Here is a 24,703-nt window from a genome sequence, read left to right as displayed (position 1 = left end):
TACCAGGAGTTAGAAAATGCCGTAAATTATTCTAGTAATAACTTTTAATCACCGAGGAAGATAATGGTTTGTTACATTGCCAATCGAGTAATCTGTGCAATAAATACTTGGAGTTTCGAAGAATAGAATTAACTCTTTATTATTTTTCTACTTATTGTCCGATGCAAAATAAAGCCGAGAGCTTTCGAGTTAATGAAAATTCAATTATCCATTGCAGCATTCGCCCGGCGAAAAATAGAATTTCATATATTGGATTCGCGAAACATTTTTCGTTGAATTTTACATTTGTATCGAAGTGAACGTTATCTACCGGAGCAATCGATCTGCCGGTAAAACAATATGAAAATAAATGGAACTTCCTTTCGGAAGACGATTCCATTACCAAGAGAGATTCCACTTCACTGCTCGCGTGTAATACGGTCCCGCGCAGGGCACTGATGCAAAAAAAAAAAGGAAAAAAGGAAAATTCCGGGCAATACGTTCGAAAGTATCCCTCGCGTCGCAAGGTTACGAAGTAAAAGTATCCGCAATGCTAATTTCGAACTGGGTCTCGCCAACCACGTAAATGTCCTCCGAAGGCACGTATTTATTCTTTTTTGACAGCGATCTGTTTACCAACAAGCGGCCGGCCATTTTCGAGCGCGCAGGGCGTAACCAAGGCCGCGAAAAACCAGTCCTAACCCTAACCAAGATCCGAGCGACGCGTACATACTGGACAAAAGTAAACAGTCTCGAGACTTACCTTGGGGATACGCTTGCTTGCTCTGCACGAAGTCGATGAATGTATTGGTCACGTTGTACAGCTGGCCCATGCCCTTGGCGTCGAAATCCGTGGTGGCTTTGTAGGGCACCCCGGACGTGTTCATCGTTGTGTAGTCGAGAGCCTGCAAGGCCATGATTTCGTTCAGCTGCCGGTCCAGATCCTTACTGATTACGAGCATCCAATTGGTGAGGGTCTCCTGGCAGGTGACGGGGTGCGGCACGAGAACAGATAGCAGACAGAGAATCGCGAAACCATGATGCACCACGGCACTGAGCCGATCACCATCGAATCGAACGAAAACCATAATAGCGACCTGCGCCCGGGACGCGTCGCTACGGACTGTTGGCTGTTCGCTTTCCGAGACGCGCGGAACCGGACTATCCCCACTCCGCCGCCATACTTCCGTGAGCCTTCGGTCCTGGTTCGCTCGTTCCTGTCGTTCAACCATCTACGCAAGCAAATTTTATTTCTCACTTTTATCGCAGTCTTACGAGATACTTACAAAGCTCTTTTTAAATACAATAAATAATTTTAACAAAATTTTCCTCAATTCTTTCTAAAGCACTCGTCCCGATAATAATTTATCTGGAATCGTCCCTGATCCTCTCGTTCCTTCGGATCATCGTTCGGTAAATTACGAACGACTCGATAGAATTTTTATTTATATTTTACGTTATAATATATGTTTTCTTGCGCAAAACGTAGATTACGAATGACTCACTATTCGATATTGAATACCGTTCTTCGTGCGCGAATAAAAAATTAAGATATACGATAGTCTTCTGCGAGCATTTTTGTTCGTTGCACGATCACGTCTCGAAAATTCTTATGGAATTTTCGAAGCACGTGTACGCTTGTGACAACTCGTAAGATTCGTTCAAGATTTGGAACATCGAAATGGAATAATTGCAGAAACGAGTGATCGGATTTTACAGATTGTAGAATTTTTATTCGTATTTCGCGATGTAGTTTATTTACGTTGCATTGACTTGTAATTTATTATTACTGTAATGCAGTACAGATGTTTGTACCATCGTCGAGGTTATTTTTCGCGCGCTTACACGATTGGCCGAAGGAACCGAGGCACGGGAATGGACCAATCGGTGCGTACTCAGTTTCCGCGCAACTTTGAAACGTGTCCTTGTTCTTTCAACGCGGAGAATTGTGTTTTAATTAAAATCACAGTGTCGCGGACACGGATGGGACGATTGTTTTCATAGTAATTGCAATGACGAAAGGAAGAGCGATGGTAAATTAGCGTGAGAATCGTGACGAAAGATGCACGACGGTTCTTGCATCATTTAATTGACTTGATGCAACGCTAGAGATCTTCAGAGGATCCTTGCGCTAAAACAGCTCTTAAGCGTCACGCTTGTTCTCTAAGCGTCTTCGCTTTCACTCTCTTCTTCTAAACTGGAAGTCACTGCCACGTCAATTAAACGAGAAAAATTCTGTCAAGTAACGTTTCAACGCTGTCTCTCGCGTACGATGCACTGTTTGAAAAATGATTCGTCGCACTCTGAAAAATAATTAATGCTGTAATATTTTTTACCGATTTAAATATTTCGAGCAGCGTACACTGGCAAAACAACTTGAATACTTAGAAGTTTCATAGTTTTTAATCATTGGTTTTTGATTCTCTTCGGTAATACGATAAAACGTTGTAATACTAAAATCATACAGAGCGTTAATCTGAATAACACCTTTTACTATTAAAATAAATAATTTGGATTTTGCACTACATTTTCCCTCGAATCATAATGCACTTCGATAGAACGATCATTTTGATAACTACGACTATTTTATTCTGTAAACAATTGATATACAATTTTATTTTATTAACGAATATTACCATCTTTATGATGCAGTACATGAGGTATATTATGTGTAATTTCTTTCGATAAAAATTACATAATTGTATTCCAATCGTTCGATATCATTAATTCTCCGCGCACACTAATACTGTAATTTCATAGTAAAGTTTATACAAATATTGTATTACAAAAGAAGACCAAAAAACAATTGTTGATAGTTAAAAATTATTTGGTAACAATCGAGTATTCAAATTATTTCAATAGTTTATAGAATGAACTATCTTTCGAATTGCAGTATATTTTTACATATCCCGATACCTATTCTCTCCCAATTCGATAATTAAATCGGGTCGATAATTAGAGGGAATCGATCGATTTTTATCGTTCGGATGAGTAACCAACCTGTTCAATTATTCGAGAGAAAATTCAGTGATTGATTACACAATCACGGCAAATTCGACGTAAGCGATAAAAAAAAAAAAGGTTCCCAAGGCGATGATGATCTGTTTCATCGAGTGATTGTATTCGATAAGAAGATACGTTAGACACGGTGACGCGGCCGTTTCGATCAAACACGCTTAATTTCCTTTCCTTGATAAAGCTGTCTGTTACGTGGCGCATTACGACTGTCAGATTTCACTGAATCAATGTAATCTAATCTGTCGATTCTCAATTCAGTTTCGATGGCTCTCGGCCCGTAACTTTCGGAACGATCAACGAGACATCCGCGACAGTTTCTCAGCCGTATACTTTCGGGGGATCGATACCGCGCTTAATTAAAAAAGTATTTCCCAGGAAGATGGTGGCGAAAAGCACGGAGATTCACGTATCGGAATCAGTCTTTTCCTTTTTCTCCATCTCGTTTCATACCGGCCGGTTCAAGCTTTCACGAAGGGGTCCACTTTTAAAGACCAGTTTCTTCGAACGGGTGAAAAAAGGGAGAGATTTCCAGTAAAAAGTTATCGCAATTAAGAAGAAAGTCCGCCGTGATCCGCGAATCGAACCGTGATAGTTACTCACGAACAATCTAACGCGTGGACGATCCCTGAAAATATTGTTTGCGAACTTTACGATATCGTCTACGTGGACACGACGAAAGATGATCGATGGAACGGCCCTCTTTCCATACGGATGTACTTGTTATCGAATTAAAACGTATCGTTCGAGCGGACTGGTTTGGTCAACCGAGGTTCCACCGTTTCTCGTCATCGCGTTCGCTCGACACGTAACGAACCGCGGATCCAGGTCACGACATCGAAAACTGCATTTCGATCGGCCGTTGCCTCTGTTTTCTGCTGACCCGAAAACCGGTGCCTAGCGACCGCTTAGAACGAGCACCTGCTTTCGGCGGAAAAACGTGGCCAAAATTCTAAAGATACTCGTGTCAAAGAATCTTCGCAAAAAGACTGAAAAATGTAAATCCACGCGTACAGCTCGTCACACGGTTCGGTTTCGAGGCTGTGCCGCCTCGAGAGACCGACACTGTGATTAAAAATAACTCGATCGTGAAATAATACCACTCTCTCGATAACGAAGAATACGAAACTTCTAATTTGGAATTTTTACGAGCGACTCGGACAAAACACGAGTTTAGAACGATCTGGAACGAGACCGATCTGAAACGTTGATGATTCGGTTTCAGTCGTCCAGGGATTATCGTATCGATAGTTTAATATCGGTCGAGCGTTGTTACAGAGCCATTGGTACCGGTTTGTTTCGCGTTGTTTGGATAAAAATTCGACCGAGGTGAACGCTTCGTCTGCAACGAATTCATCGGAGAGTACGTACGTGTCTCTCGGATGGAATTGTGGTTTTCAATGTTTAAAGTGTAGGAACTTCTCGCGCGAAATTTGGAAGTCAGCCACGGAGATGAACTCTGGACGTTTCGTTCAGCTGGCGGTTCGAAGATCGAGTTCTTTTGAATTAAGGTTCGTTCCGAAAGGTTTCTTAACGATCCAACGTAAAAGTTTCCGATCGTATCGAAAACGTTCGAACGATGTTCGACGAATCGGGAAAGGGGGAGAAGAAAATGGACGAGACTCTTCGACTTCGAAGGGCAAACGAAGGGTATTATCACTGGACTCGTTTAACTCTAATCTACAAAACGGGTTCAACGAAATACGAATACCTTTCGACGATTAAATTTACATGATCAGCGACGAGGTGTGTATAATTTACGGTTTAAATAATCGTAGGCGGTACTCGGTGTCGGTAGATGATACTACGGTAATACTATTTCGGCGTCGAACGGAACAGGGACGAATGCTAGCCGTGAAATAAAGGGAGCTCGGTGCAAGTGAAACGGGCGTGCTTCACCTGCAATTAAAATTACGTGTGTGCCGACGCGAGGCCTATGAAACGCAGCGACTCGGGGGAACATGCATCTGAAAATAGTCCGGAGTGGTTCCAGGCGTAGCGAGCCGGTTTAAAATTGGCGTAAAACTAGGCTACGTTCCACCTGACCCTTCAGAAACCGCGCTAGCACCGTTTTGTCATTGTGCAATCGGTACCGCTATTCGTCGGAGAGCATCGTCCCGGTTCATAAATAATTACGTCTTATCGGCTATCGATAGTTTTTTTTTCTTTTCTTTTTTCTTTTATCGCGCGCTAAACGTGCTTTCTCTTCCAAGAGACAATAAATACCAACGTCTCGCGGTTACGTAATATCCTCGCCGCAACTCTAAACCCGACGGTTGGTCGTCGCGGTTAAATTCGAACTGCGTACGCCTATGGAGGCCACGTGACCGTGTATTTGGCGGCTCGGGGAAATCAAAACAACGGCCGAGGACTCGGAACGGAAAAGAGGAGGCTCAGGAAGCGTAACTTCTGCGTTTAATGGGCTTGGGTAATTCCTTGGCAGCTGTGGTCGCGGCGTTGTCCGATGGCACTTCTGGCACCTCCGGAGCCGACGGTAAACTCGAGTCCTCTTGTGGATTTAGCCAACAGTTCACTCTGAAAACACGAATGTAAAACAAACTGTACTTTCGACCAAGTTGGGAAGGATATTTCGGCTCTTCGAATTCTTACGATCGGGTACCGTTCGAGGCTTCCGGATGGAAATTAACCTTTCTGCGCACGCGTTCCGATTCGAGTATCGTGGCTACAGTCGTGATCTCAATGTCGGTTGCTGAAGGTCGTTTACCAGCTACCCCCACCGCTTGGTTTGTTTATATTTATGAAATAGTTAGACTGGACCATCTTTACCATTACTCGACTGTTCTTGTTAACTCTTTCCACTCGAGGGGCGATCCTCGATCTACAACTCAATTCGGTGTACTTTCTCCAATTTGGAAAACCATCGTGGTTTGGAATTGAAATTAAAATTCAATAGTAATTAAATTAAAATTCAGTAGTAACTTTCTTCTAAGATGTAAACATATGTGTAGGAAATGTTGAAACGAAAATGTCCCGTTTTAAATTAATTACACGATTCGAAGGATTTAATCGAGGTGCTAGTTTCTGATAGCAGAGAAGCTTCGGGTGCAAAGGATTATATCGTCCAATCGAATCGTTGCGATTCTCCCCACCACACGGTTCGGTTACGCCAATCGAATCGTTCAGCTATCCTCGTTGAATTATTTACAACGCCTGCAACTGTATCTCTCGTCTTTTCCCGTCAAGGTAGCAACCTGAACGAGGTTGCGTCGTAAATGATTCACAGTCGAAAGATGGCCAGTTGAGTTTAATCCAATTGTAGTCGATATCGGTATCAGTCATCGGACTTCTACGACCGATGGTTTATTCCAATTGTGATCTATTTTCGATCACTTTCTCAACGTTAGTCATCGGGACAGTGGTCACTTCAAAATATCTTTTAACTTATCTATCCGAGATATTAACCTCTCTAGTTTTAGTTAAAATTAATAATTAATGTAGATATAATAACCAATAACTATCTTTTAACTTTTCTACCTGAGATATTAACCTCTCTGGTTTTAGTTAAAATTAATAATTAATGTAGATATAATAACCAATAACTATCTTTTAACTTTTCTATCTAAGGTATTAATCTCTTTGATTTTAGTTAAAACTAATAATTAATATAGATATAATAACCAAGAACTATCTTCTAACTTATCTATTCGAGGTATTAATCTCTCTGGCCTTGGTTAAACTATTGGAACGTTTCTTGCATAAATGATCAATATCTAGTGCTGGTGTCTCGTTAGACTTAGGGCAATCTCCATATGAATTAAGCACCATTGGTTAACATCTGGAAGTCAGGTATGCTCCGCTCCGATGGTACGATTTTGGTAATTTGTTGGAATCGGTGTCATAAATCGACTATTGTAATTCAAATAAGTCATTGTTGTTCCAACGTGGCTTACATCCGGAAGCCTCGAACAGTATCGGACCGATTTCTCGTTTGTCTCGCGCACGATCCTCTCACTACGAATTCTTCTACGAGTACCGTTCGTTTCCAAATATTCGGTGAAGAAGGGAAAAATATCTACGGAGAGGCAGCGTTACAAAGAAGGCTGTTTCTCGACAACGAAAGTTGGCAAATAATCGCCAGCGATTAATAATTCGCGACGACTCCAAACACCGCAATCAATTTAGTAACATGAAAACAATTTCAGAGAAGCAAACACGCCAAGTACAATTTTCAATTTGTAGACAATTGTAAAGATAACGCGCAGTTTCCTGCTCGGGACGCAAACACAAAAATCTCGTTTCGCTGCGATTAAGTATTATTAGGAGCCAATGAGGAGTGTGTTGTGTACACGTCAATTAAGTTAGATAAGGATCTTATCGTTTAGCGCGGCCGATTACTCACGAAACGACACAAACACTTGGAAACCTCGATTCCGTTTACACTCCCGCGGAACACGATCCCGCAAACGTAATCAAAAATACCTGTCTGCCGGCGCAGCTGTAATCTCTTCCGAGAAAGCCTTGCGAAGATCGTCGTCCACGTCATCGCTTTGTATACCATCGTTCGTTTCGTTTCTCGCTTGACTCGTTGCCACATCGATCACCGTCCCGCTGTTCCCGTGTTCATCGATTCGCGTGTTACCACCGGAAGCTTCGATAACGAATTTATCAACAGATTTTTCCGTATTCGCTTTGTGCCTTTGTTTAATACCATTTTCCACAAAATGGTATCTATGCGCAGTCACCTGATCCCCTATCTTATCGGGATATCTGTGCAACACGTTCTTTTCGTAATAGTATTGTCCAGGTCTTCTGACGATGTGTTTATTGTTATCGAATTGGGATGTCAATGGCTTTGGAATTTCACTGGCGATTGGCTTTTCCGTTTCACCGATCTTGTATCCAGCTTCGCTCGACGTTTCCTCTATCTTCGTTACGATAGTGACGCTGTGAACCTTTGATGGTTTCGCTCGCGTCCGATAAGAATTGTCGAGTGACGTATCGAGTGGATCTCGAAACGGTTTGCTCGTAACTTCGTAGACCTGTGGAAGTTCGGGGACGGTAGTTGAACGAAAGGGATCGTCGTTGGTATTCTGAGTATAAGGTTTGCTCGATCCTTGGTAGCCTGAGGTTTGAAATTCGTTGGAGACGTTCGGTTTTTCGGAAGGTACGTTCGTATGCAAAGCGTTAGGATTAACAGTGTCCCCTTTGTCAGCTGCGCCGTCAGGTCTACCGATAAATTCAAATCCTTTCTGATAAGTTGGAATAACTGACCAGCCATCGGAATCGGCTTGAACCGGTCTTCTGGTCGGTTGCGTCTGATAAGGTGCTCCGCTCGGATGATACCGATCGTTTGCATTGTCGAACGATTCCGTTTGATAAGAAGGCGCACCGGACCAGGTGGTGTACTCGTTTCGGTTAGATAACTTGATCTCCACCATCGGTCTATCGCCAGGTCCGTATCTTTCCTTTTGAGAGTACCACCGGTCGGGATCTCTCAATAGTTGATCGATCGGCGGATGGTTGAGTCTGTTTCGATAGCCTTGCGAGTTCAAGTATCCAGGGTCGTTCGGTTGATTAATCGGGCCGTGCTGCTGTTGCAATTTCTGCCAATTAGCGACCTCGTAGCCGTTACCATTATGCAACTGCTGACTCCCCGGGGCGCCGTAAAGAGATTCAGACGATTGTCCAACCGTTAACGGTTGGAGACCAGGCCAGGAACCGGACGATGGCTTGGACCAGTAATATTGTGGTCCGTGATTTGTCGTGTAAGCGTCGTACTGAGGTCTCTGAGTGGTTGGCCTTTGAAAATTCGTGTAATACGTGTACAAAGTGGGCCTTGGACTGGTACCATCTGAGTATCGTTCGAAGAGGACGTCGTTCGGGTGGTAATCGGGATGGAAGCCTGGACTTAGAGGATTCGGGTTGCTGGGATCGTCGAAAGTGTACGGAATGTAAGGACGTGCGGTGATCGCGGTCGCCAAAGATGGATGAAAAGCTGGGACCGGTTTCGTTGGTAGAAAAACTGGAACGGGCTGCAGAGGATTCTGTTGTAACGGTCTGTTGTCGACGATGTCGAAAATCGGTCTTGGAGTGTTGGTGTGTTGGGCGTGTTGTTGCGACGACGGATCCAATCTTACGTTTGAACCGTAAATGGCGTCGTTCACGTACACGGGAGCGTTGACGGCGTTATTTTGCACGACAATGGTGACATTGTCGGGTGGACCGAGAGGTCTCCTCAAAACGACCTTGTTCTGTTGATTGATGCCCGGTTTCGATTGTTTCCCTTGCAGAGGATTACTCTTTGTCTGCTCGCTGGAAGTACTCTGTTTCAGCGTGGTCGGTTTGGTGGTGGTGGTGGTCGGTGTTTGAGTGGTCTTTCTCTTCAGTATTTCCAGGATTCCAGCTCTGCTTCTGAACGCCGACGGTCTCTCTGACCAGAATTCCAAGTTCAATTGCCCAATCGTTGGATCGTTGCAAGGTATTCGTTGATTCCTCAGACTATCCTGGGTCAGGAAAACGAACGGTTGTATGGTCTCGATGCTGTCCATGGTCATGCAAAGTATCTGAGCCAAATTGACGCGTTTCAGTTGCTGCAGCTGGCCAGGTGTGAAGCTGTTCTCGTGTCCAGGGTTCTCGTACCAAAATCGGTCGCCCCGGCGCAGGTTGCTGAACTGCTGACCAATGATACAGGCAAACGTTGGACCAACCAGACCACCGTTCACCGATTTCTCCGCGAGGCCAGCCGTGAAGAGATCGATGTCCTCCACGAACGAGTAGACCAGCCTGAACTTTTTCGCGGTGGTCGGCGCCATCACTCTCTCCAAGTCTTCGAAGCTTGTTATCCGCGACAGGCTGCAGGGTTGTCGCCATTGAACGTAAGGAGGGATACCGTGATCTCTGCCTCGTTGAATGTTAATGGAGGCCAGGTCCATCCCGAAGGGGAACCTGGGGGTCTGGAAGAGGTGATTGGTCAGTTCCTCGGTTATGTGCTCGTCTCTTCTTTGGGAGGGTTGATTGATCAAACCGAGGAGTAGACGATCCACCGAGCCTGCTGTTTCCAAGTTCGCGGGATTGCTGAACTCTTTGTGAATGGTGACGTCTGCAAGAAGAATGATCGAGACGTGAGACGATATTGTTAAATTTCGGGCAATCCCAACGTTTCGTGGTCGTCGAGGATCGAATCGTACAGTAGAACCTCCATACTTGCACGCGTGCCTCGTTCGTTGCATCGCGTTGAAAATTGAACGAGACGGTTAGGTCTGGGTTAGGTCTGGTTACTCGGAGACAAGTCCCGTAAGCGTATCGGTGATACATCGTGTACAACCTCCTCGTTGGATCGCTTCGATACGTGTATTCGAAGGCACGTTTTCTTTTTTTTTTTTGCAACTATCGAGATTCTACTGTATCGTACACGTACTGTTGAAGATGGGTCGATGATCGCCGTCGAATCGAACGAAGCTGTGCTGCACCAGGGAATGACCGAAGCGATATGCCGCGCTGGAGAATGCGTTCGCGATGGTTGGATTCACTGTGGGATCGTACGCTTCGTAGTAGCCCTTCTGGAGGACTTCGAGGCCAAATATTTTCATCACGTCTTGACCTATAACGTTTCGATTTCGTTCAGCCACCACTTGCTCGATTCACGGAGCTTTTTACTCGGATAATATTTAACCAACGCGAGTCTCGTTAGTTTACCAAGAACAATCGGTAGGAACTCTCGATAGGTGATGTGTTGTAGAATGGCGGCGACGATCCTCCGTGACTCTTGGAACAGTTTCTCATCGCTCCAATGAGGATTCAGCGCGGCGAGTTTCGTTGCTATTCTATTGTGAAGCCTCAAAAAGACGACGTGGAGCGACGTGAGAGCTGGTTGCTCTCCGAGACGGCCATCACCGGCTCTGAAACAGTTCGTCGACAAGGATCCACGTCTGCAGAGATCGGAGTCCTGTTTGGGTAACACTGGCCTTTGGGATTGTATCTTCCCGTATTGCAACAAACCTGTAAACACGTGTTTGCACATTGGGAACAGGAGTGCTAGGTGGAAACGATTCTCGTTAGCTGGTAACTCGAGTTTCGTGAAATTTCGGGGTAAATGTTATTTGTTCGACGGGCTCGCGGATTTCCGATGTCCCGTCGGATAAATGATGTCTCACCGTTCCGAAATAATCGTAAAGTGTCGGTTTGAAAGACGTTGCTGCTGTAGACCGTGGATGCGTCTAAATAACTGGTCACCTGCGATAACTGTTCCCTGGGGCCGAATTTGCAGTCCTCGCTGGGAGCCGGGCCGCTTCGTAGGAATTCTAAACACTTTACGCCCAGAGGACCGAAGAAACTATCTTGCGCGTTTACGGCTATCGGTAAACATTCCGGGTGCTAGGAGAACGCATTTTATACGATAAAAATACTGCCGTTCGAATGGTCGATGGTCGTCGTCTTTCTCGATCGATAGTTACCATAAATTTTAACGGCTGGAAACCGGTGCCGAAGTTCAGACAACACTGCGGTATGGTACCATTGAAGCCTCTGCTCTGGCCAGTAGCTGGTGAGAGTACACAATGCTCGCGTTAAAAAAAAAAAACAAGACAAACGAATAGCTTCGAAGCAGACCACTTTGTCAATTTATTTTCCGTTGCAACGCTAGCAATTCTTCACAGAATTCTTTTAATCTTAACGCGTACTTTCGTACGATCGTGTTCTCAAAGTATTTAGATAAAGAAAAATGCACCGACTGTACGGAACCCGCGTTTCCAACTCGATAATAGATTACGAGAGGACCGAGGGAATCGTACAAGCATTCGGTCCGATCTGTTACAATAGCTTTCGTTGTAGAAAAAGAATACATTGCGGAAACAAGATGGGTCGAGAACGAACCCAAGGAATTATTTTTACGGAAATAATTTGTCGAAAGTAAGTCACTATTATTAAATACTTTTCGCCGAATTCACGCGATGTTCCTCTAAGCCAACTATCCTATTGGCTCATAATTGTTTTGTCTCGTTAAATTTGTCGAAATAAATACAATTCGTTCATTTTGATTCCTTTCACCGTAACCCTGAAGGAAATATTGAGTTGTTCGAAAAGTAATTTCGTTTTCCAAAGTGGAGAATGTGTAATTTAATAAAATGTTTACGCAGTCTAAAAAAATTGTTTCATTTTCACGAAAGAAAAAAAAAAAAACGAAATGACTTTCCAAACAACCCAATAGTTTACGCACCCGTCAAATCGTGATCTACGAACTGTCCCCACTGCATCAGCATGTGCGTGACAGACACTAAAGGTATGTCCGCGTCTTTGTGAATTATGGCAGACACTTGCCGCGCGCTCGGTAATGGCATTCCGTTTACCGATCTTCTGACACTTTGGATTCCGTCGTCGTACACCGGTGGCTGGAATCTAAAAGAAATATTCGCGACGACACGTAGACGTTTTCGTTCATCCGATATCCGTGTAAATTCTCGTTTCACGACGTATCACCTTTGCATGGCGGACATGGCGGAACCCCACCAGAGATTCTGAAGATTGTTGCAGCTTCCATCGGACGTTCTGTATCTCATACTGGCGGCTGGACAATCGGGAACACCTCTGCTCGGACAGAGTTGTTGAAGCGGATTGCTTTGACTTCGTCCAAACAGAAGCAAGTCCGGTGCAGCGTCCGGGAATCTTGAAAACACGAACGAAGAAAATGAAAACAAGCTCGCGTACGCGTGTGTTTTTTTTGAGGATAATTGTTAACGAAGCAAAGCGGGACAGACTCTTACTTTCTCTTGAACATCGTGGTACTTTGAAGTACAGCGAACCCATATTGCGCGAGTGTTCTAGCCTCCTCGGTTTGATCGTTGAACGCTGCCACGTATCTTGCCGGGTTATCCGAGTCGAGGTAAAGACCTGTCGTCAAACTTCAAAGCGTTAGATTTCCACCTTTCTCGCAATGACGAAATTTTTTCTCTCGCGAGGTTCTTTTCATCTCACGGCGAGGGATCTCGAAACACGATTGATTTAATACTGTGTCCAATTCAATTTAGAGAAGATCCCTGTACACTGTTCCAATCTCTCGGTGTCGTCACATTTATCGTATACCATCGCAACGTATACATCTAATGTCGCCAACACCAGTTATTTAACAATTGGAATTATTCGCAATTTAGATTAAAAATATTTCGTAAATATTCTTTCGTATTTCACGTGAGAAGTATCTTCTAATTTTATCTATCGATCGATTTAATTTACGACTTCTGTAATAATTGTAAGCGAGAGTTGATTTTCACGATCGTTGTTCAAATTGACAATCCACGTATTCCTTTGCTCCAAATGCGAACGAAGACATTTTCTTTCGTTAAAGATGTTCTTTCGATTTAAACATAATTATTCTTATTTCTGTTTCCCTCTACCTAGTATATTATATATTATTTTTCGAACCTTTCGAACGTCACGTACATCGAAAATCTATACTTTCGCGACTGAACAACCAAACGATTTATCGATCGTCAGCAACCAATTATTCGCGAACTAAATAAATAAAACGAATGTTTAACATTCGACGATTTCCAAACATCGAAGTTCCCTCCCTCTTTAATTGAACCGTAACAATCGTTCCTTCCCGGTAAACTAACATTTACAGAGTTTACTTTCATTTTTCACAACCTTTCAATTTTCGACTACTGTTGAAAATACTTAAAAAAATATTCAGCGCGAAAAAACCCACCCATCGAGTACAACGTGGGCTCCGTGACAAAGTATAAATTCTTCATGGCGTTCAGCCCGAAGTTAGCCGCCTCCAACAAATCCTCTTCGTCCGGTTCAGTTTTCTCTTCGTTGCGATGATTCTCGTTTCCGGTCGACGTTACCGCGTCTCCTTTATTCTTCACGGTTGTCCGCGGAGGAACTCCGCCAGTGTCTCTCGACGAATATTTCTCGTTGCTCGTTAGTCTCGAATCTCCACCGTTCACCTGGAGATTTTCCAGGTTCAAAGATTCATCCTCGGGGTCCTTTTCGTTCACGAGATCCTCGCGCGTCGATTCTCGAATCCGATCGGTCTTACCGACAGAGTCGACGTTCGTACGATTCAATTCGCTGTTGAACGATTCCGGACGTTCCAATAGCTTCCTCACGTGGTCCAAGATGTCCGCGTATCGACTCAGATCTTCCGGGATGAACAGTGTCTCCAGGTGCGCGGAATCGTTCTCGTTCTTCCTGCTTAATCGTTCGTCCATCGAGCCATTGTCTCTACGTAATATCGTGAACGACGACCCATCCGTCGGATTCTTCGTTGCGTCGAGTGTCTCATGTCGTACGGTTGATTCTGACAGCGCGGAGGAGAATAGGACGAGGAGAATACTGGAAAACAATGCTCGATATTAGGCTACTTCGATCTAACGGGGAAGAATGGATGTTAGTCGCGTGTAATGTTCGGTGAACCGAGATCTGCACCGACCATTCCTTCGCGTGCTTTAATTGAAAGACCCAGAGTGCAATAACGTGGCGATAGAAGCTGTGTAAATAAATACCTAAACGTACAAATTTACGTGGTAAGTGCGACGAAAAGTATCATTCCATTTACTTTTTAACGGATCGAAAGTGTATCTTTACACATTCAACGCACAGTTTCGAGATTACTGGAATAGTGGTTAACGTTGGACTCGTATTGTTCTTCGTATATTAACGTTATTACGTTTAATTAACACCCATGCCGCGGTACGAGGCAATAGTTACTAAAGTATAGGTCTTCGTTGCTTGAAACCGGGGTGCACTGCACTTTCAACCATTCCTCTGCGATGATAACTAACACGAGCCGACACTTTGGATACGATCCCTTAGAACGCGACGAAGCTTTCGTCGATAATCGACAATCCCTTCGATTGGTTGTTTAATTGTAATTTTCACCCTAGGAGAAGGAAGAACCGACGAGCCGCGACGATATCAATTTCACGTTTTCCCGACCGTGACATTAACTTTCTCACGGGATAAATTACAACAAAGCGACGTGAATGGCCCGTTCCCGCGCACGCCGAGTACCGTTCGTCGCAGCACGTGCACCCGCTGCATTTGCATTCCGTCGCGTTAGCCGCATTTAATTGCACCGATCGCGAGAGGAACCGCCTTGATCGGCGACACCGCTCTGTGACGCATTGCGATTCCCATCACGCCGGGATCAAACTGGATCATCGATCACCGATGCGTACACACGCATTCGTAATATGCAAATACCCGTTATCGACATTTTCCACTCAATTACTCGCTATGAATACCGATCCCGGAGCACGCAACAATGTTTCGGAGCAGTTCTTTCTTTTTTCCTCTCGCACGGAGCTCCAAACGAAGAGATCGCGAATTAATGCAACGTACTCGTAATCAAGAATTAAAAATTCCAGGGGAATCCGCGAGAATATTCTTTTCGACGAGAAGAGAACTTCGAAGTAAATTATTTCGATGTAACTCTGAGAAGTAATTACGGTTTCGGTTTCAACGTTTTCGATTGCTACAAGGGCCCTATTGATTGTAAAATTCTTAGTCAAAGAACAGAGGAAATAATACAGTTATTATAAAGGATCGTTGAATATTAACGAATTGATCGTTGCAATCGTACAAAGTTTCAATTTACATGTAAAATAAATTATAATATTGGAAATATAATTCATAAATTTGTACAAATTTACACGATGAAATAAAACGGTTGAGAAATATGTATAAATTTGATTCGTTAGATTGAAAGAAATTCGATGACGCGTCGGATATGTGTCTCTGATTATAGAACGTATTTCCTTCTTTCTTTATTACATTTAAGAAATAGATAACATAAGAAACGGATTTAAAGTGGTTGCGAGAGGTATGGTTAGAATTGGACAAAAACTAGTGACGGGATGTGAAAATCGAAGACGATTGTCAATGACTCAACGAAAGGTGGCAAACTAACAAAACGAAGCAAGTAACACGACCAAGTAACACGAATCCTTTATTTGGAATGTCGAGAGGTGTAACGGGACAACCGATCGGAGGATGATGGCATCAAACGAAACGACGAAATTGTGTTTTCCCTGTACATAACGAATTATGTTTTTCACCGTACAGGGTGTTTTCCTGGAAACAGGTTGCGTGCAAAACGGTTGCTTGCATTTAACAAAGGATCTATTTTTAGATCAATAACTCAACCATTATACGTTATTATAAGTTATTCAGATTAATAACTTAACCATTACGGTGGTAGTTCCTTCCTAGGTAAAGGTGTGGGCAAGATTCGAGGATAGGTTTCAAGAATAGCGGTTCTAATTGCAGAAATTTGTTCGGTTCGAAGATACATGTTGCTACGACTGTACAATGGTTTTAATATCTACACGACCAATATGTTGACATTCGTTTCTAACATGAATCTAGAACTGTCCTGAATTCGTAACGAAATTCTTAAGACGAAATCAATTTTTTGTTTTGTATCTGAATTTTTTAAGGCTATAAATTTTAAGGCTACAAACTGTACAAATTTTGATCAGAAACAATGTTCCGTGATGAAACTGAAGACAATTATGAAGAATACACTAGAATTCTAGTAAACATTTTTTCAATTGACACTCGATGACAATATTCAACAGCATCATCTTCCAATCTATTAAAAGCAACCTGTACGAGCAGAGTTTGCTAAAATATTAATACAAATCCACAAATCAGTAAAACAGATTCTAAAAAACACCAGGGTGTATTCTAGCTGGATTTCTGTAAAGTCTATTCGACAATGTGGATAATCTTCCACAGCATTGTCTTCTAATCCATCGAGCACAAAGTCTAAAAACAAAGTACACCAAAGAGGCCAAGAGTTGAATAAAATCCCAGAGACTCACAAAGTAGTATACTATATATCGATACAAACCCACAAACCAGTAAAACAGTTTATAAAGAACACCAGGGTGTACTCTAGCTGGATTTCTGTAAAATCTAATCGACAATGTGGATAATCTTCCACAGCATTGTTTTCTAATCCATCGAGCGTTGAATAAAAACCCAGTGACTCACAAAGTAGTATACTCTATATCGATACAAACCCGCAAACCAGTAAAACAGATTATAAAGAACACCAGGATGTACTCTAGCTGGATTTCTGTAAAATCTAATCGACAATGTGGATAATCTTTCACGGCATTGTCTTCTAATCCATCGAGCGCAAAGTCTAAAGCCAGAGTGCACCAAAGAGGCCAAGAGTTGTATAAAAACCCAGAGACTCACAAAGTATAATGTTGCATGGCCACCGGAAGTTCCCTCCGAGCGAGGCCACGAGTCTACCCCCGGAAAGAACACCACAGGCCTAAGGAATGCGTACCCCAAGACACTCGGCCTTCTCGAGGACGGTTCACCAAGTACTAAGTCTCGTGGAGGCTGGTCGACCGGTCTTATCCGCGATGAAGGATGCAGAACGCTGGCTTTTTGCGCTTTTTGTCCGTTCGGGTCGGTCGTACACCTTTTTCTCGGATTTTTACTGTTACTCGAGTGCCCCGCGGCCGCCACCTCTTTGATTTCGAGCGTGGCTTCCGCGATCTGTTGCTCGATGACGAGAGGAACACCGCGCATAATGGGAGCTCAAGAGAGAGAGAGAGAGGGAGAGAGAGAGGGAGAGCAATCGGAGCGATAGGGACGGTCTGTTTTAATTCGACGCCTCGAGGAGACGCGTACTCGGTTCCTGTTAGAACGGACGTTTCGTTAGAAACCGAGCCCGACGTTATGGTAATTCGTGTCTCGTAAACCGAACGCGTGGACCGTGGTCGACGGCCTTTAATCCTTGCTCGCGACGATCGCTTCTTTTCCGTGTGCAGGGATATTATAGGTCCCCGCGGAATACTTTGACCGCTCAAGGTCACTCTCACGACTCCGTTGCAAGTCATCAACTTCCTCTTTTGAACCCGTCGTGTTGGACTGCGAGCGATCTCGAGCGTACACGAGGATCGTGACTGAATTTACGACCGCTAGTAGGCCACTGGAAGGAAACCACGCGCGAGTGTTCGCGCGATTGCCCATTCGCTCGAAATTGCTCGGAGTGTAACCGCGCGCGGTACCGCTACGCGTCTCCGTGTTTCGGAGAGCGCTCGGTTGTAGGTTCGCGCGACGAAACGAGAGATGGAGCGACGGAGCGGTTGCAGGCGACACGGTGGGATTTATTCAACGATGACCAACAGCGGCCGAAATATTCGGCGCTCACCCTAGCGTAGTACCGAGTCATCGCGTACCGAGGCGTTCCACGTTGATGCTTCCTTTTTATTTCGCTCTCCTTTCACCGGTACGACAGATTAGGAGATCGCGATTTATAGAACAATTCACTGCGAGCTGCGCACCAAGATATATTGCAACGTGGAATATTAAAAACCGATATGAAACAATCGAGCACGTCTAGCAGTCGGTGGCTCAATGGTAATAATTATTCCGCGAACGGCTTAGCGTAATTGCTGTTCTTATGGAATCTAATGTAGCGCGCGGCATTAAATAAATTAGTGTATTTATCCGTACAGTAGTTAGTGGTTATCGCGTACAATGGATGAGGTAAATGTATACCTTTTCAGTGTCTGGCAGCTTTCTCTTGTGCTTGCAAGTTGGCGATAGCCTTGCCGGACCCGTACAACACTTTCGCGCGTACTTGCACCCTTCTCGTGGTCGTGCAGGAACTTCCAGACGCGGAGGACCCGCTTCCGGTCCCGCCACCGGAAGTCGAGCCTAACTGCAGCGCGGTGCCTGCATAATTTGCACCCCTGCAGCTCGTACAGCCCTCCGACATTGTCCCTTTCCGAATATCCCTCCGGGTGCAACGCGAAAGTGTCTCCTGAACGAAAGTTTATCCTTAAATCGATGCAACGATTATTGGAAAGGAATGGGTTCCTAAATTACTTACATCTTTTACAAATTTTAATCATTTTCTCAAAACTTTCGACTCACTGGTTCTACGCAAGATTATTTTCTCGATTCTTCAATTTCCTCGTTGGATAATTTTACAATTCGTACATTTCCTAATTCTCTAATTTCTCGCTCTCTATTTTCTAAATTCCAATTCCCTAATTTCTCAACTTCAAATCCTCAAATTGTTCAATTCCTCTACATCTTTAATTTTTAGCTTTTCAATTTTTTAATTTCCTCCCGTATATATAAGAAGTTTAGTATCTTTTTTTCTTAACTTTTTAATTTCTTGTCTTCGGCTGGCGATTCAACTACGGTCATTATACGTCCCTCTTTGAACAAAGTCAGAATTATAATTTCTGACGTCAAATAGATAGTGAAATCACGATGCTCGACATCCATCTACCATCCATCGTCTAAAAGTCATCCATCAATAGCGTCGACGTGTTAGAAACTAATTGCCCGGGAAGAATGTGAATTAATCTTGGGCAACGTCTTGCAATTATTAATTGATACTATGCAATCTTTCCGCAATCTTTCGGTCGCGTTTCTCGTTCATTAAAGAAATACCATCAATCATTAATGCGTTCATACTTACGGATGCTTTCTAAACTTTCAATAACTTTAAGCAATGGGTACTAAAAAATCTCGAAGACCAGTCTTCAATTATTTTTCAGATTTCTATACGTTTACGTTTCACCTACTTCTCAAGCTAATAATGTAAATTTAATTCCACGAAAGGATTACATAAAATTGTCATGCCGACTAAAAGACTTTTCGCTTCTAAAGCACGTTGAAATATGAAATAAACGAATACAATTCTAAATATTCGTCAATGATCGTTTCGATCAACTCTTTGTTTCATTTCCGAAAACGATCAAAATATAAATTGATAGAAACGTTCGATAACAGAGAACGAAATGCTTGAATCGACATTATTGTCGAGTAATTATTTTACACCTAATAACAAGCCGGATAAAATTATAGTTTCTCTGGCAGCGACCTCGAACATCGGACCAATGTGACTGGAACAATCACGCTCAATTTTCCCTAAACTTTGCTAGACAATCTTTACTTTCTTCTATTAATACGTGACCTGGAAAATGCCAGATAGCACAATACAACGTTAGATTCACAATTGAATGGATTGTTGTCTGTAAACCGATGTGACTGGACGGTTTCGTTCAATTTTCTCAAAAATTTGATCAACGATCTACACTTTCTTCTTTTAATACGTGATTTGGAAAATGTCAAGTAATTGAATATAACATTGAATTCGCGATTAGAAAGAATTGTTTCCTTCGGACCGATGTGACTGGCAAATTTTTAACACGAACGCGTCAAACCGATGTGACTGGACGGTTTCGTTTCCTTTTCTCAAAAATTTGATCGTTGAGCTACACTTTCTTCTGTTAATACATGGTTTGGAAAATGTCAAGTAGTTGATGTAAAATTGAATTCGCGATTAGAAGGAATTTTTTTCTGCAAACCGATGTGACTGGTAAATCTTTAACACGAGCGCGCCAAACCGATCTAACTGAAGGGTTTCGTTCAATTTTCTCAAAAATTTGATCGACGAGCTACATTTTCTTCTGTTAATACATGGTTTGGAAAATGTCAAGTAGTCAAATGTAAAATTGAATTCGCGATTAGAAGGAATTTTTTTTTTCTGCAAACCGATGTGACTGAACGTCGAGCCACCAAGCAAAAGAACAACGGTGTGGACGAGGCATTATAATGTACCGAGCACGGCTCTGACCCGTGCGCCGTTCACCATAAATCCGGGAAAATCTGGGTTAATTATACTAATGGCGGTATAAGGCGAGCTTTCCTACCGGTGACCTTACCGGAAAAAGGCGAGACCGGGTAACTTCCCCGGCACGAACGTTAAAGCGAATTTTACGCTACGAAACAAGAACAATATCCCTAATGGAACGATAGTCCTCGGTTTTCCAACCACTGCTTTTCCCAAACGGGAGAAATACACAGGGCCGAGGAAAGTGAGTTCAACGAAATGATAATAATCGAACGATCATTTCTTTAAGATAACAATCAACAATTATTTCTCCTGCCGGACGAACTTTTCTCGTCTCGTCGAAGATAATTGAGAATAGCGCGCCATTTTCCCCGCGGTGATCGAAGAATAGATAAGCGGATTCTAATTTGACCAGAGACTTCAATTTTCGTTGGTGAAGTCACTCGGAATGTAAACGCTGGAAGTTGCACTTTTCGGAGAAAGAATTTTTCACAAACAAGTGTAAAAAAAAAAATGACAAGTCCAGAATGAATTTTTTTAAATAAATGTTCACTGAGAAGCGAACGTACTATTTAGTCGACAGATACGTCAATTGGGGTTCTTCGAGTTAACGAAGAGAAAATACGAACCAGAATAGTTTCAATAACCTCTGAGCATTAATTATAATTTCATTTGTAACGTTTCTGACCGTTACGAGGGCCCTCTTCGGAAACCTGTTACAAAATAAATAAATTATATGAAATATAACATAATACGATACGAGCAAAGGCTAACGTTTCTTGAAAAACGAATCATTACGATACTATTGGTTGAAAGTTAAAAACTGAAATTATAATTAATACTCAAAATAATATTTTTCTCAAAATTAGAGAAAACTTCAATTTTCGAAGTTTCTCATTTCTTTTAGCCTATCCGAATATTTCATATTTCTTTTAGCCACGTTTACGTACACGTTGACTAAAAATCTTTGGAATTTGTTTGTTCAGAATGATTGGAACCCGAGTTATTGTATTAAATGTGGTCCGATTCTTTCGATCATTCCGATCGTTCTAACCGAACAAATCCCAAAGATTTTGATTCCATACCGTACGTTATACATAACGTCCACACGGTTCGATTGCCAACAATTCCGTAATTCATCAAAACCTAAACAAATATATACATACATACATACATACAAACTTTGAAACTGTCGTATCGAATAGTTTCGTCCCGAAGAAAGAACACAGTGAAAGCGTAAATAAAAACGTGTACGAAACCGTCACGTCGGATAATTATGCGCGGAAAAGAGTCTCGAAATAGACGAACCCCCTCGAAGAACGATAGTTTCTTCAAGAAGAAGAACGTCGGCGGGAGAAGACCGCGGGCTGTGCGGCTGGAATTGTACGATCTGTCGGAATCTGGTAAATCGGTGTCGGTATTCAATCCCATTAAATATTAGGAAGCGAAACGGGGTGCGAAATGTTCGATTAGGAACGTACAGAGTGACGGCGTGTTATCCAGTGAAGGGCCTCGGCATCCTCCGGCTGGCGCTCTCTATGCCTGGTCTCGTACTCTATGGTAGCTCACTGCGAGTTTACAATCGGCGACGACGGCCACGTCCGAGCCGGTTGTGCACGTCGAACAAACTGATCGGTCGCGACGGCCTCGTGGTAAGCCGCGGCGCGGCACGGCACGGCCGCTCGTCTCTCTTTTCTTCTTCGCCGGGGTCTTGCCGGCGCGGCGGTCTCCTTCGTCGTCGTCGTCGTTGTCCTCCGAGCGACGTGTCCCCGCAGGAGGGGACACCCGGCAGAGAACTGGCCTCCACTCTTCGCTCTTGGTCGCTCTGACTCACGATCCTGATGTACAGTCGTTCCTGATAACGCGCCGCGCTTCGAATTTCGATAAGGAGTGGGGTCCCTCTCGCGACCTACACGACGGTACCTACCGATCGGACCCTTCAACTGGTACACGGAACCGTGCGGATCCTCTTCCGATTCGTTTCCAAATCGGAAACAAACGGAATCTGGGTCGTGCAACTTTTCGCGAAAATTAAGCGAGGTTGCCCAGACACGTCGGTTCGATGCATTCGTATTGGAATGTTTCCAGGTCCCCGGGGCGTGTTGCTTTCCAGTCGCATCGGTCCGTGGACGAAACTCGCTCGAATCGTCCATTTATCGTTATATTCTGTGGGGTATTTTTTTAGATTTTTAAAGAGTCAGGGGAAGTCGATCCTCGTGCAAGTTTCACGGTGAACTGAACTGGGGTTCTCCGGTCGTGTCGGTTCGATGTATTCGTATCGGAGTTTTTCAAAGTTTTAAAGGTGTATTGCTGGTTAGTCGTATCGAGATGCGAATAAAATTCATTTTTAATCGATATACCGTCTTATTGTGGAAATTTGCGCCGTTTTGCTGGATAGAAATGTAAACTGAACGATGTGTCTTTGTTCTCCGATGGGTACCTTGATTCTTGGTCACTGCGATAGCTATCGAATTTTTGGTGTTGGATTGTTGGGTAGAAAGTGTCTCTCTGGTCGAGATTAAAGGTGATTTGTGTTTGACAAGAAGCGTTTTCAACGGTTTGCAACGAAATTGGATCACCCAAATTTCGTTTATCTTTAGCCATTAACCAATAATTCTTTGCTCTGTTGTTTGTTCTTTGATAAAGTCGCTGAGAAATGAAATTTGATCTTGTTAAGATCGATCGTATAATTTTATAAAACCACCCAACGTTTCGTCAATTCATATTTTTGAATCTCTGCGAGAGTTTTCATTTATCTCCACCCAATAGTGGCAGGTATTCTCGTTCATCTTTAGGCTGCTCTTTGATCGGTAGATCTCCCTTTGGAAGCATAAGATATCTTCTTTCGTAATCACACGTACAAGTTTTCCAATCTACGTTCAATTTTCACCCAAAAATAGAACAAACCACCTCTCAAAATCGAAGTACCATTTTTTCCAAATCCTGTAAGAAACTGTACAAGGTACACTATTTGGACACACAATTACACATCATTTAGAAGCGTCGCAAATCCAACAGATAATAATCTGTCGTCCAGTTTTCTTTGTTCTGTTCAAAAGCATTACGATCAGTGTTGCAGAAGTAGAGGAATATTCAAGTGGAATTAATTTCGAGCCAATCCTTTGTTACAATTCTTACTTCGTTCCAGAAGACGATCAGATTATTTTCCAAAGATTCTGACAAGGAAACGAGGGGCAGGAGGGGAACGCTCGTTTAAGGAAAAGCAGCGCGATAGCAGAGCTGACTGTACCCGTGATATGGGGACATTGGTGAAGGAGGGAGAGGGCATGCAGGGGCCACAGATCGGTACGCGGACCCAACTGCGAAACCTAACCTTCGATCGGTAAAAATTCGACCGGCGAATGGCCGGACCTTGTGCCCCGTATAATTCTTTCGCAACACGAGTGTGCACGTGCGCGCGAGCGCGAGCGCGAGCGCGCGTGTACTCGCGCGAGCTGCAACGATCCGTTTAAAATCGAGCCCCCTGCCGATCATGGGGTACGCGGTACCGGATCTTTGCGATCCTCTTTCATCCAACTCACCTTTTTCGACGTTTCATCGCGACAATTGCAAAATTTCGTCACGATACGTGCGACAAAATTCGCAAAAATTCGATCGATTATAAATTACGATAACACGAATTGTATTGAAATTTATATCGGGTTGTAAACAATAATCCGAAAGCAGGGATCAACGATGAGAAACATTCTGTTGGAGCACATTCAACACGGAGCGTTGTTCTATCGTTCTATCGGTTACCATTTAACCTTAATCTCTCGTGTTTATCCTAGAAAAGAGGAACACAGAGTGTATTAAAACCGTAGATAAATCATGAGCGATTAATGGCACTCGTAGAAGTAAAAGATAGATTCTAAGTAAACGTAGCTCGGGAAATTAATCTTCTTCGAGGTATTCCATCTTTCATTTTTTAGGCTATGTTTGCACTGTACGATGGAGATGTACGGTTCGGAGTATCGGAAACTTATTACGGTGAATGTTCGCTGGTTTGAATGTCTTCTATTTTAAACAAACTTCGTTTTGTAAATTGTGTGTCGGCGTGTGTGTAATTTATATCACGAGTGGAAGATCGTTCGGATCGGAGCAAGGTTCTAGGGGAAAGGAAATGTTTCC

At 43.3% G+C, this 24,703-nt stretch overlaps 2 protein-coding genes across 9 annotated transcripts in view; both read right to left on the bottom strand.

Moving 5' to 3' along the window:
• Positions 1-1,097, bottom strand: part of LOC143154830 (prominin-like protein) — a 71,793-nt gene extending 70,696 nt beyond the window's left edge. For 7 of the 8 annotated variants that reach the window (XR_012994260.1, XR_012994261.1, XR_012994262.1 and 4 more), the window contains exon 1: positions 743-1,093. Coding sequence is in view for 5 of the 8 variants with exons in the window: in XM_076326823.1 (XP_076182938.1) it covers positions 743-1,067 (325 nt within the window). In the remaining 3 variants the exon portion in view is untranslated. Of the gene's footprint in view, positions 1-742 lie in introns of all 8 variants that reach the window. The other variant, XM_076326825.1, reaches the window with a different exon arrangement.
• A 4,261-nt stretch (positions 1,098-5,358) lies between these two features.
• LOC143154841 (uncharacterized) lies at positions 5,359-23,176 on the bottom strand. Its single transcript, XM_076326849.1, has 13 exons — positions 23,013-23,176; positions 21,202-21,285; positions 18,481-18,762; positions 13,658-14,289; positions 12,714-12,840; positions 12,430-12,615; positions 12,170-12,348; positions 11,409-11,494; positions 11,109-11,328; positions 10,651-10,953; positions 10,373-10,555; positions 7,435-10,054; positions 5,359-5,529 (listed from the first exon to the last, which is right to left on the bottom strand). Exons 1-13 carry the CDS (start codon positions 23,174-23,176, stop codon positions 5,388-5,390), a joined length of 5,208 nt encoding a protein of 1,735 aa, XP_076182964.1. The 3' UTR covers positions 5,359-5,387.
• Positions 23,177-24,703: the final 1,527 nt, after the last annotated feature.

The sequence above is a fragment of the Ptiloglossa arizonensis genome, chromosome 2 (genome assembly GCF_051014685.1).
Source record: "Ptiloglossa arizonensis isolate GNS036 chromosome 2, iyPtiAriz1_principal, whole genome shotgun sequence".
Taxonomy (NCBI): Eukaryota; Metazoa; Arthropoda; class Insecta; order Hymenoptera; family Colletidae; genus Ptiloglossa; species Ptiloglossa arizonensis.
This window is presented reverse-complemented; position numbering and strand designations above follow the sequence as displayed.